The sequence below is a fragment of the Hippocampus bargibanti genome, linkage group LG11 (genome assembly GCF_051943395.1).
Source record: "Hippocampus bargibanti isolate YZ-2025 linkage group LG11, ASM5194339v1, whole genome shotgun sequence".
NCBI classification, from domain to species: domain Eukaryota; kingdom Metazoa; phylum Chordata; class Actinopteri; order Syngnathiformes; family Syngnathidae; genus Hippocampus; species Hippocampus bargibanti.
In genome coordinates, this window is record NC_142744.1 from 20,292,710 (window position 1) to 20,305,063 (window position 12,354).

The 12,354-nt window shown below is 39.9% G+C and overlaps 1 protein-coding gene across 2 annotated transcripts; it reads left to right on the plus strand.

Moving 5' to 3' along the window:
• The first annotated feature begins 1,438 nt into the window (after window positions 1-1,438).
• LOC148891892 (cAMP-dependent protein kinase catalytic subunit beta-like) lies at window positions 1,439-11,155 on the plus strand. 2 transcript variants are annotated; one of them, XM_089007916.1, is made up of 4 exons: window positions 1,439-2,118; window positions 7,419-7,474; window positions 10,130-10,258; window positions 10,940-11,155. In XM_089007916.1, the coding sequence occupies exons 1-4, from the start codon at window positions 2,073-2,075 to the stop codon at window positions 11,045-11,047; spliced, it is 339 nt and encodes a 112-aa protein (XP_088864042.1). In that variant the 5' UTR covers window positions 1,439-2,072; the 3' UTR covers window positions 11,048-11,155. The 2 variants fall into 2 exon arrangements, with proteins under 2 accessions (XP_088864042.1, XP_088864041.1); XM_089007915.1 differs by having other exon boundaries at window positions 1,499-2,118; window positions 7,413-7,474; window positions 10,940-11,153.
• The last annotated feature ends 1,199 nt before the right edge of the window (window positions 11,156-12,354 follow it).

Here is a 12,354-nt window from a genome sequence, read left to right on the forward strand (position 1 = left end):
GTTTTTATTGAACAATATTTAGTTTCTTGTGTCGTGTCTCATTTGCCCGTGAGTGTCCGTGGCTGGTTGAACTGTGCGCCAGCCATTACAAGCGCACCGCGTGTTCTGCCGAGTCTCCGCCCATGATGCGTTCAGGGACATCTTGTAAATAACAGTGAACTTGTGTTGTATTCTCTTTTTCTGTAAATAACCACTATACGATCACACGTTGTTAATTCTGTTTTGTTATCTACAATGTTTTGCATTTGAGAACAATCTCGAGGAGATTCAGGTTAATCACAAGACGAAACCCATGCGACTTCACCCATCCCTTCTGCCATACTGTGTTGCAGAAATAAAAGAAATAAAAAGACACATCCACGCGTCTCGTCTTCATTAATACAGCAGCATCGTGGAGATGAAGACAGTCACTGTTGTGACACCCGTCACATATATATATATATATATATATATATATATATATATATATATATATATATATATATATATATATATATATATATATATATATATATATATATATATATGTTGTGCGCTTAGATTATTAAATTATGAAGGAAGTGACGCAACGGCGCACAGTGTGGCACTATGTCCCGCCCATAGTTTCCAGAACAATCTCGGAGATTCAGGGTGAGTCGCAATTTTCTGTTGGTCTTGATTAACGCGCATTTTCATGACAATATCTTATTTTGTTTCCCCTTTTGTACTGTCTAGTGTTATCTAATTAGTTCCCTTATTCATTTCGAGTCCAGATTACTTTTTGTGTCATTATTTACTTCACGTTTTGTCGAGTGGAACTTTGGAGCACATGTGCTTTTTTATTGCGCAGTTAATCACAAGACGAAACCCATGCGACTTCACCCATCCCTTCTGCCATACTGTGTTGCAGGTAATAATTGTTTCATTTCGTTTTTATTGAACAATATTTAGTTTCTTGTGTCGTGTTTCATTTGCCCGTGAGTGTCCGTGGCGGGTTGAACTGTGCGCCAGCCATTACAAGCGCACCGCGTGTTCTGCCGAGTCTCCGCCCATGATGCGTTCAGAAACATCTTGTAAATAACAGTGAACTTGTGTTGTATTCTCTTTTTCTGTAAATAACCACTATACGATCACACGTTAATTCTGTTTTGTTATCTACAATGTTTTGCATTTGGGAACAATCTCGAGGAGATTCAGGTTAATCACAAGACGAAACCCATGCGACTTCACCCATCCCTTCTGCCATACTGTGTTGCAGAAATAAAAGAAATAAAAAGACACATCCACGCGTCTCGTCTTCATTAAGACTGCAGCATCGTGGGGATGAAGACAGTCACTGTTGTGACACCCGTCATATATTTATATATATATATAAATGTGAACTTGATGAGTTTCACTGTTTGCAAACCTTGCCTCTCATATGCAATTATCATTTTTGGCACGAAACCAATCAAGCACCAAATAAAAACTATGGTAAACTCAATTGAAAGAGAAATACTATGAGAATTCGTTTCATGGATGTCCGTATGTGTGAGTGCGAGTGTGAATGGTTGTTTGTCTCCATGTGCCGAGATTGGCTGGCATCCAGAAGGAGCTACACAGCCATTCTACTCGTGTCAATAACAGTCTTTCAAAAGTGACGCCCGTTTCTCGTTTATAGAAATCGTGTTTATCAAATAGTGTAATCAACGCAACGAAAGTTAGTTGTGGCGTTTTTGACAGATTCTGGAATCGGAGGTTACAAGCTGGTCCGGCTCGACGAGTGGCGGGCGGTGGGAGCGGTCCGGGCGGGAGGTGGGCGACACCAGTGACCGCTAGCGTTAGCTTACAAGGCGAAGGGGGTCCCTTCCACGGGTTAGGGGGAAGACGCCGGGGCGACAGATGAAGAGTGACGGGCACAGTTGCTCGAGGACTTTGCTCTATTTTTGTCTGTAGCAGGAGAATATTTAATGAACACATTTCTATTTTGTTTGGGTACATATATTAAACGCGATCCGCGACTGCTATAGAGAAGCTAGCTATCAAGCTAGCTAGCCATTCGCCATCTCCCCTCTCTCTCTCTGTCGGGAGTGATCGGTCGTGTGTCTTCCGCTATGGGGAACGCTGCCACCGCCAAGAAGGGCAACGAGCTAGAGAGCGGTGAGTTCAGTCCGGCCAATGTTCGCCCTCGAGTGGCTGTCGTAGCTTGTTTCGTCCGTTAAGCACGAACCCTGGATGCGGAGCTATGTAGCTGAGCCTACTAGCCCATGGCGGCAAATAACTGTCCTGTTATGGCCAAGCAAGAAAGGGCCATATGTCACGCGTCACTTTTGATTAATATAACAGCCCAATCTGGAGTGCTTGCTATTTTGGCATACGCTTCCGTTAGTGTGATTTATTTGGTTACTCTCGCCAAGCCAGAGACAAGAGGACAGGTGAACCACAACAAAAATATCTCCCGTGAATGCAAGCAAATAGAGAATAATGACAAAAAATAATGACGCCATATTCAAAGGGTTGCTTTGCTTTTACATTGGCGTTAGAAGAGAAACGTGTCATTTCAGCCCCCTTGATAGTGTGAGGCCTTTCTTTCTCTGTATGTATGTATGTATGTATGTATGTATGTATGTATGTATGTATGTATGTATGTATGTATGTATGTATGTACGTATGTACGTACGTACGTACGTCCTTGTTGCTTCCTATTTGGTTGTTACACATGTATCACCTCATCGTCTCTATGTTGTAGATGGATTGGAACAGAAAAAGAAAAAGTCACGCTAATAATTGAATAAAACAGCTATAAACTTTCAGGGTGAGGTTTGGTGGTTCCACCCCTTGGGGCCCCACAAACAGATTTTTATTCTGGGTTACACAAACAAAGCCCAGGACTCAGTGCAGTGACCAAATATGGCCAAGAAAGCATTCATCAAAGTAGTGCTACATGGTGTCTCGCTCCCCTCCGCAGTTGTCCCCAATCTAGCATTAAGCAGGTTCAACATGAGGCTGGCACAGAAGTGGTCATTGACCAGAGCAGGCTCGTCATCAGGCCTTCGTCAGAGGATAAGGAGCATTACAAGCTTTGAAAGCTTTGACGTAACTTGGCAACTCATCATCATCTACATACACACACCTACACACGATTAGGAAAATAAAATATTTCTAATTTTTTGGGGTGTTTCAACTGAAACAAATTTTACAAGCGTGATGGAAAGTGAGGCACAGCTATTGCCTGATCCTATGGATGAGTATTAAGCAGTGGTAAAAATAACATAAAATCAACTTGAAATATTACAGTTTGTGCGCAAAATAAATTACAAAGGTGTAAAATAAGAAGAAAACCCTTTATTTGTCTTACAATGGAGAAATCCGTACTTTACAGCAGCAAAAACTATGACAAAGAGATAATAGAAAAAACAAATGTTTGCATGCACCCAAAAAAACATTATTTGAAAACAAAACAGTTTAAAAACGAATTGTACACAGTACAGAGTGAAAAAAATATGATAGTAATTTTACAAAGCTGAATTTTAGACAAATTAGTCATAATAGTATGATAATACATACAGTCACAATGTTCCAAAAAATGTCATCAAATTGTCGCAAGAATTACATTATTATGAGATATAGTGGCGATATTACAAGAAGTAATTGAAAAAGTATCAAGACAAAGTTGGCGATAATTAAATTGCAATCTACAAGTAAAAGTTTATAACGGTAGAATAATTTGTATTCTAGAAAGAACGTAGTTTTCATGTTGTGAGAATTAAGTTGTAACGTTACAAGAAAAATGTGGCGATTGTTGGAGCATGATGTCCTTTTGTCATGAGCATAAATGCCGACCTGCTGTTGTCATTATTCTTATAAACTTGACCAACGTGGAGTGAAATATCAGTATGAGATGTTAAATGTGAGATTTATGGAGACATTCACAACAGTCCACGTATCTGGCAGTGTTTGTTTCCCGGTAGTGTTGCTGGCTCCTTAATGGTTTTAAAGCCTTCTAAGATGACACATTCTGCTCCACGCACTCTCAGATTTGTCTGGAGGGCAGCCGCTCTGACGAGACACCCTTGTTACCTACATTGCTGAATACACACACAAGATTACCTTGTGCCTACATAGCTTGAAAACATGACACAGTCGCGGCGGATTACCAGATTGACATCGTCATCATCCAGTTACGCCGGCGATGTTGAACTCATTTTTGGCATGGGCCACATTAGAGGGACGTTAAGACAATGAAACCGTCGGAATGTTTATCTCATCTTGCTATTGCATAGACATGACCAAAAAAATTATGTATTACTATTATGTTAATCGCCCAAGTTAACTGTTTGTTGGTTGCTCAATTATTGTTCGAGTGTAATCAATGTGACAAAATGATTGCTAAATGTCAATGTTATTGAATACACATCACAATTTGACGACTATTTGCTCCGTGTTGTGTTGTATTATTTTATGTTCGTATGGCAGGCAGATTGACCACTCCAAATTGTCCCTAGGTGTGAGTGTGAGAGTGACTGTTGTATGTCTTTGTGTGCCCTGCGATTGGCTGGCAACCAATTCAGGGTGTCCCCCGCCTCATGCCCGAAGACAGCTGAGATAGGCTCCAGCAACCCCCGCGACCCTAATGAGGAATAAGCGGTACGGAAAATGAGATGAGATGAGATGACTTAAAGATTTCCTGTGTGACTGTCTGCCCTTACAGCAGCTCCTATATCTTTTGTGCTTCTACATTCTTCCTTTCATAACTTTGCGGCTTTAAATTGGAATGTCAAACAAAGCCATCATTACTGGCACAGTTTGTTTCCAATTCTACTGGCTCCCATTAATTGAGGCGCTCACCAAATGGATTTTGGCAAATGATATTGTGCGTATGTCTATTTTCAGTAGTGCACATTGAATTATTAATACTCTTGGTTACTCCTTTTGAAAAACAAGGTACTGTACAGTGATACCTCAGCTCACAAACTTCCCAGAAAGTGTGTGTAAGGCTAAAAGTTCGTCTGCCGAACATTTATTTCCCCTAAGAAACCATTACAAATAAGAATCCGTTCCAATGTCTCCATAAAACATAAATTTCTACGAAATAAGCCTTAAAACGACACAAAATATACCTTATTTTCAGAATCAGAATCTGAATCAGAATACCTTTATTCGTCCCACAATGGGGAAATTTGCAGTCCACAGCAGCAATTAAAAAGGGATGGGGTTGGGGTGTGGTGAAAGGATAGAAAATAAGATATTCTAAGCATAACAAAATAAAAATGTCAACTGTATACAGTGCAAATGTAAATGTGCAAAACCGTTCCATAAGAGAAAAAAAAACTGTACATAGTGCAGAATCAAGAAATGCATTTTGATATATTGCAACAACCCATATTTACAAGTGTCCAGTTTTTTTTTCCACATGTGATCATTGAGAATTGTGATGTGTGTTTATGTAAAATAAATGTGCTATTGTATTCTAATTAAAGAAATAAACTACTGTATAATGAAGCCGTTTTATTTACCTTTGTGTTGGTTGTTGGTGTAGTTGCCTCTTGAGGATATCCGAGTGAAGTTGCTGTGCTTTCTCTGCGATAATACCCTCACTCACACTGTCCCCTGCTAGCTGCTTTTCGTTACTCCAAATCAACAGAGGTTTTTCAACCTCTTCTATTGCATGAGACTTGCTTAGACAACACAGAAACACCCTTAGCCATACGTAGCAATGGTCGACTTAGCATACTGGTACTGGGACGCTAAGTCACCAAAACGCACACCTTGTTTGTGTTTTTCGATGATCTCCTGCTCGACCGTAATTTTCTTGTGTGTCACACTAGCCTGTGGTTGGGTTTTTTTCTGTCCCATAATAGATAAAGTACTCCACTCGATAACAAATCACGTCTGCACTCAAAGAAAGGGGGTGACAAAAACTTGTCCGCCAGCCACCGTGGCGCAGTTCGACCGTGTGGTTTGGTGTTCATCCGCCGAAAACTATTCCGCCAGCCAACTGTGGGGTTTGGTTCGTCCGCCAAAAACTAGTTCGTCAGCCAATACTATATGCTCGCGAATTTAATGTTTGTAAGGTGAAACTTTCGTGAACTAAAGTGTTTGTAAGCTGAGGAATCACTGTATATAAATTGCTTAACTTGTACCTCTCACTTCAGCGAGATGCATTCATATAGAATCGGAATTTTCTTGCTCAAACAGAAAATAGTGTATTCATGTGGATCCATCCTGAAGCCAAAATATTGGGATGCCAAACAAAATGAGTTTCCATATTACTCCAAAGCTTAAATAAGAACAAACATATTTTGGTGTCCTTAAGTGTTCCGTTCTGGATATAAATATAAATATCAACTGTGTGTATTTTTTTTATTTGCTGTTAAGTATTTACAATTTTTCAAATTGTATTTCTTCTTTTGAGTGAAATGATTCAATTAGTATTTTTATAATTATTTCAATTTTAACTAATAGTTGAACTAATACCAAACAAAACACATTTGAGCGTGTTTACCTAGCAGCTGTTATTTCACTGTTTTTTACTGCTTTTAATTTTTAACATTTTATTGGATTGGATTGGATTGGATTGGATTGGATATGCCTTTATTAGTCTCACAGTGGCGAAATTTACATTACATGTAATAATGTAATAATGTTTACATTATTGTTTCCTTTATTTTACTTAAAATGTATTTTTTTTTTACAAATCAGCTAGTTATGACTGTTTTCCTAATGCATAGCTGTCCAGCATTAAATCAACTTTATTTTCATTGTTGCTGTCACACCACATACTGTATGTTTGTTGCTGTTGCTTTTATGTTTTTGTCTGACATAAACACTTGTCTTTTCTCTTTCTTTTTCTTCCGTAACATTTCCATCCGTGTGTTGATGGGTAATTCTTCCTGTGAAAAAAAAAAAACACCTTCGATGATCAATAGAGACATTTGGTATGCACCAAACAAGGATGCCTGCAAATTTTTGGTGTGGGCCCCATTGTGCGAAACATGCTCAATGTGATTGGTGTTGTGTGCTTTGATGATACTGAGTGTTTTTTGTTTTTGCTTTTTTTGTCACTCACAATTTCCATCTGGATGTCTGCTCTTTTTGGGTTTGTCTTCACTTTTTTTCCTGTGTTTTTTAGCCTTCCCCTTGAAAACAAATGGTGCCCCAAGTAAAAATTTCCCATTTGAATGTTGTTTTTCCCTTGACTTGAGACCATGACAGAAAATCTACTCATCTGGCATGCATCGCTTGTCTGTTTTTATGTCCTTGTGTTTGTGTCATGTAATTAACATCCAAATAAGAGTTCCTCTTACAGCCTGACTTTACTGTGCCCCACTGATGTCCCTAATTTAGTCATTGTTTGCATTCCTGCCTAAAAAAAGAATAAATAATGTTTTCTAGCCTATTATTCTTGAATGAACATATGCTAATGTATGTGCGCATGTTTTCACCCTCCACAGTTAAAGAGTTTCTAGCCAAGGCCAAAGAAGATTTCTTGCGGAAATGGGAATGCCCACCACAGGTCAGAATACTTTTGAAGGTGGCATTTAACTAAGTGGTACATGCTTGCATATAGTGTAGTGTATTTCCGAATGTAGCATATCTTTTGGATTTTCATCTGGTTTGTTAAAGGTGAACATTTTCACAAGCCTTTCACTGTTTTTCTTTAGTTCAGAAGTGTCAAACTCAATTTGTTGCGGGACAGTTTGGGGTTATGGCTTCTCTCAGGGGCGTTACGGCATTTAAGCAAAAGAGATGTTTATATATTATTGCTTGTGAGCAACAATTTGCTGGATTACTATTTTCGAAATCAGTTAAATCAACTACAGGGGTTTGTCGATGAAAAGGTTTCTTCAGCCGTCATCTGTACTTCTTTGAAGGTGTCGGACGTTTCGCTTCTTATCCAAGAAACTTCATCAGCAAACTAAATGTTTACTGGTAGTTTAGGCCCTATATATACTGTCCAGACATGGCGGTGCCAGACTCTGCTATGATAGGTCCCTGCTCTCAGGTTGAGGGGAGCAAATGACTACTCCCTGCGGCTCCACTGATCGTTCCTATTGTTCTGACTAACGACTGGCCTGATTGCCACACTTCCTCCGGTATCACCTCATCAGTATTACTAATCCTATGTTGCCTAAGTAGGCTGTTGTATGAACGATCCAAATTGAACCTCACCCCACCATATCGGTTTAATGAAGGATTTAGCTGTTTTATCAAAATTGTTTCTTTTACTCCCCTTTCAAACCATCTATATTCTTTCGCTAAGATTTTAACCACATTGTCATCAAATGAGTGGTTGCTAGCTTTTCGGTTCATATGTACTGCCGATTGAAGCCCACTCGTATTCTTCCTGTGAAAGAATCTTAGCGGCACCGCCATGTCTGGACAGTAGGGATATATATATATATATATATATATATTGTGATATCATGAGAGGCTTGCTCTCAGCGGGACGGGACAAGAAGTGCAATGGACGACAGGTTTGGATGCAAAGAAAAAGGTTTTAATCACGGGTTCCGGGGGGAATTCACAAGCAACAACGGTTTGAATAGTGTCTCTTCCAATATTTATCAAAATAAAGTCTCTTCTGCTACTTAAATCCAAATAAAGTCTCTTCTGAGGTAAAAACTGAAGACGGGGTTCTTTACAAGAGTCTCTAGGCCTCACCCCTCTTGACGTCCTCGTCATGTAGCCTCGCCACCTTAGCTAGGTTCAAATCCAGTATCCAGTCGTGTGGTCCCAACTGGCAATGAGTTCCACGCAGCAATCAACTTCTCCACAGAGCACAGCAATCGAGCTTGTCTTTCCCCAAGCTGCACACTCAAAGGCTCTCTGCCTTAAGAGCCCTGCTTTCCAATCAAGCCCTGATCAGCCGCAGGTGTGTGGGTTTAATTGCTGCCTTCCACCAGGTGGGGCCAAGACTCTCTCTGGGTGGAGCCATCTTCGGGGGATGTATTTGCCCTCCAGGACACAGCCTCTCGTGACATCACAATATATATATATATATATATATATATATATATAGTAAAGTCTCGTTATATCGATATCGGATATATCGATAGTCCCGGTTATATCGATGCTATTTCTATGCACGCACGGAGAAAATTACATGCAAACAGGGTCGGATATATCGATAGTCCCGGTTATATTGATATTTTTTCGGACTCCCTTGAATATCGATATAACGAGACTTTACTGTATATATATATAGGGCCTAAACTACCAGGAAAAATTTAGTTTGCTGACGAAGTTTCTTGGATAAGAAGCGAAACGTCCGAAACCTTCAAAGAAGTACAGATGACGGCTAAAGAAACCTTTTCACAGATGGACCACTCCTGTACGACTGAGAGCTTACACAGACATACAATGGTTTGCTCAATTATTGTTTAAGTGAGTGTCTTCTTCTTTTCCTTTCGGCTTTTCCCTTCAAGGGGTCGCCACAGCAAATCAGTGTCCTCCGTCATTAGAGGTTTGATCCGCATGTTTGTTTTGGCCAAGCTTTTACGTCGGATGCCCTTCCTGACACAACCCTCTGTATTTATCCGGGCTTGGGACCGGCACAAGAAGACTTATGTCCCTTTGTGGCTACAGAACAAGCAACCCGCTCAGTAAAAGACTCCCGAACACAAAATGGTCATCAGCTAAACTGTAGAAATTTAGTTCATATACTATAAGCTTTTGAACACTTTAATAGTGATATACAGAGGGACAGCAATGCGGTCTCACTGCAGAGCAAGCCAGCACAGTTAGCATAGTGACATCCTAAAAAGTTTCAAACCAACACCCTAAATCACATTTTTAGGCCTGCAATCCCCTGAGACCAACGGCAGTGACAAAAAAAGAGTGTGAACTGAGTAAAAAAAATGTGCCAAATCTTAATGTTCTTTATGATATACGACAATTTGACATTTCAGTACAGATTTTAGGAAGGTTCATGGCACCCGTGATTTGTTTTCAGACATGTCTTTTTACCTAGACACAACGAGAAAAAAAAACATGTCTTTACGTAGGCCATATATGGCCTCTGGGCCTTGATTTCTCACCTGTGCTTTAACGGATCAAACTCTGAAAAGCATTCTCAACCCTCGCAAGCATTCACCACCCAATGTGACATGGGCATTTGAGTAAATAATACAGTATAGCAACATACTAACATGCAATTCTTTTCCTGCAGAGCACGACGTGCCTCGATGACTTTGACAGATTAAAAACTCTGGGCACAGGCTCGTTTGGGAGGGTCATGCTGGTGAAACACAAAGGAACAGAACAATACTTTGCCATGAAGATACTGGATAAGCAAAAGGTCTGTTTTAAAAATATACAACTTAGACAGAACACATGAAGCCATGGTCGTGCGCCAATCCCCAAATCGCATAGAAATAACTACGCAGGCGTCACACTAAGTAGTAGTCACAGCACATAACTAAATAATAGCATGCCAACAATGCAAATATGAAATGTTGCTGACCGTTGAGTCAGCCTCTGTGATTTCAAGGAGGATAATCTGTGTATCGTCCCTTTGTTTCATTGACCTTTCTCCTCATCGCTGAAAATGAATAGCGGCGATCGGTTTCAGCCCAAAGGCATTGGCTTTTGGTTAATATTGGACTGGCCCGCTAGCTTCCAATGTTCATGAGTGAGCGATGATGTCTTACACTGGCAGAAGAACACCATTTCTTGTCAAATACACTTAGCAATTGTCTATCAAGTATTTTTTGCACATTTTTACCTTTCTGAGCTATCTGACACAACCAACCTAACCATGTATAGTCCCGTGATTCTTAGAATAAAATACGAAAAATCTGTAATAGTTGGCAGCTTTGGTAATTCTTTTTAGTACCTGATGGGCTTTGTTGTTGTCACAGCTTTCCAGTTTAGCAGTAGTGTAAATGTATTACTGCGAGAGTTGTTTCTCTCATTTAGATGCCAATATTCCAAAACAGACTCAGTCTCCCTGACTTACTTTTTTCTTCTTTTATGTCAGGTGGTGAAACTTAAACAAATAGAACACACCTTAAACGAGAAGAGGATATTACAAGCCGTCAGCTTCCCCTTTCTTGTCAAACTTGAGTATGCCTTTAAGGTAAGGTAAACACCTGTGTTGCATTGTTTTCTGCTTTCATACATGATAATAATAATAATACATTTAATTTCAAGCGCCTTTCAGAACACTCAAGGACACTTTACAATCACACACACACATACATATATATATATATATATACACACAGTAAAGTCTCGTTATATCGATATTCAAGGGAGTCCGAAAAAATATCGATATAACCGGGACTATCGATATATCCGACCCTGTTTGCATGTAATTTTCTCCGTGTGTGCATAGAAATAGCATCGATATAACCGGGACTATCGATATATCCGATATCGATATAACGAGACTTTACTGTGTGTGTGTGTGTACTCTCAAGTATACTCTACAGTCACCGTATAATGTAAGTTTACCTTTTGTAGCGACACAAATTTTGTTAGCTTCTTTTGAATCTTTCTTCTGGGGCTGAGGTTCTGTGCATCTACTTTGGAAAATGATATGCAAATGCATGACCTTATAACGCTTGGGAAAGTCCGAAGCACGAAGCAGGCTTCTGATTGGCTGCTGTGCTGAGTATGCAAATTTCAACTGCCGGTAGCATATGTCTGTGTGCTTGGCAACGATCCACGTGTACTGTTCGCGCGTGACGGCGAGGGCGTCCGTGGCGAGTTTGTAGAGCGCGCGGTAAGGATAATCCATCCATGATTTTGCGGAATTTAACACAAGTAGGTATTATTGAGCTTGAGTATTTCGTTGTGTGATAATATGTTTTGAATGTTGAAAGTGATTCAATTTTTCAATAAATGTTGATTTCTTTAAAGGACAAGCGACGTCACTTTTTCGTTTCTTAACTGACATCAGAAAAACGTTTTATAGCATCTAAAATACCCAAAACACGCAGTATGTTATTTTTATTCAAATGCAAAACACCAATAAAAATGACTTAGTGTCCAAAATCTGCAAAAAATTGAGCTGCGAATTGGGCATTTTCAGAAAGTCCCGCCCCCAGTTCGTGACGTCACGCCAAGACGTCTTGCATTGCTGCAGAATCAAAACAATGGCTTCAGATTCGGAGAATATGCTTTCTTGTTACACATCCAGTTATGAATATGATTCAAATAGTTCTGAAGAGGAAAGCATACATGTTTGCAATCGATTAAAGAATTTATTCCGTGCCATTATGAGGCAACATTGAAGGTAGATGTCTCAACGAAAAAGATGCACAAAATGGTGACCTCCTGTGGCCACCTCCGTTTCCACAGTCTGATAAATTCCTTATATGGAGCTTGGGCGCCCTCTTCTGGCTGCTTTTGGGTGCAACACGAGGTCCCCAGACCAAACAAGTACAGTGA

Excerpts from the sequence above, each read along its gene's own strand:
- LOC148891892 (XM_089007915.1), top strand. The coding sequence starts at position 2,073 with ATGGGGAACGCTGCCACCGCCAAGAAGGGCAACGAGCTAGAGAGCG. Across the intron at positions 2,119-7,412 it reads GGGCAACGAGCTAGAGAGCG|TTAAAGAGTTTCTAGCCAAG; the intron begins GTGAGTTCAGTC and ends CACCCTCCACAG. Across the intron at positions 10,259-10,939 it reads AGATACTGGATAAGCAAAAG|GTGGTGAAACTTAAACAAAT; the intron begins GTCTGTTTTAAA and ends CTTTTATGTCAG.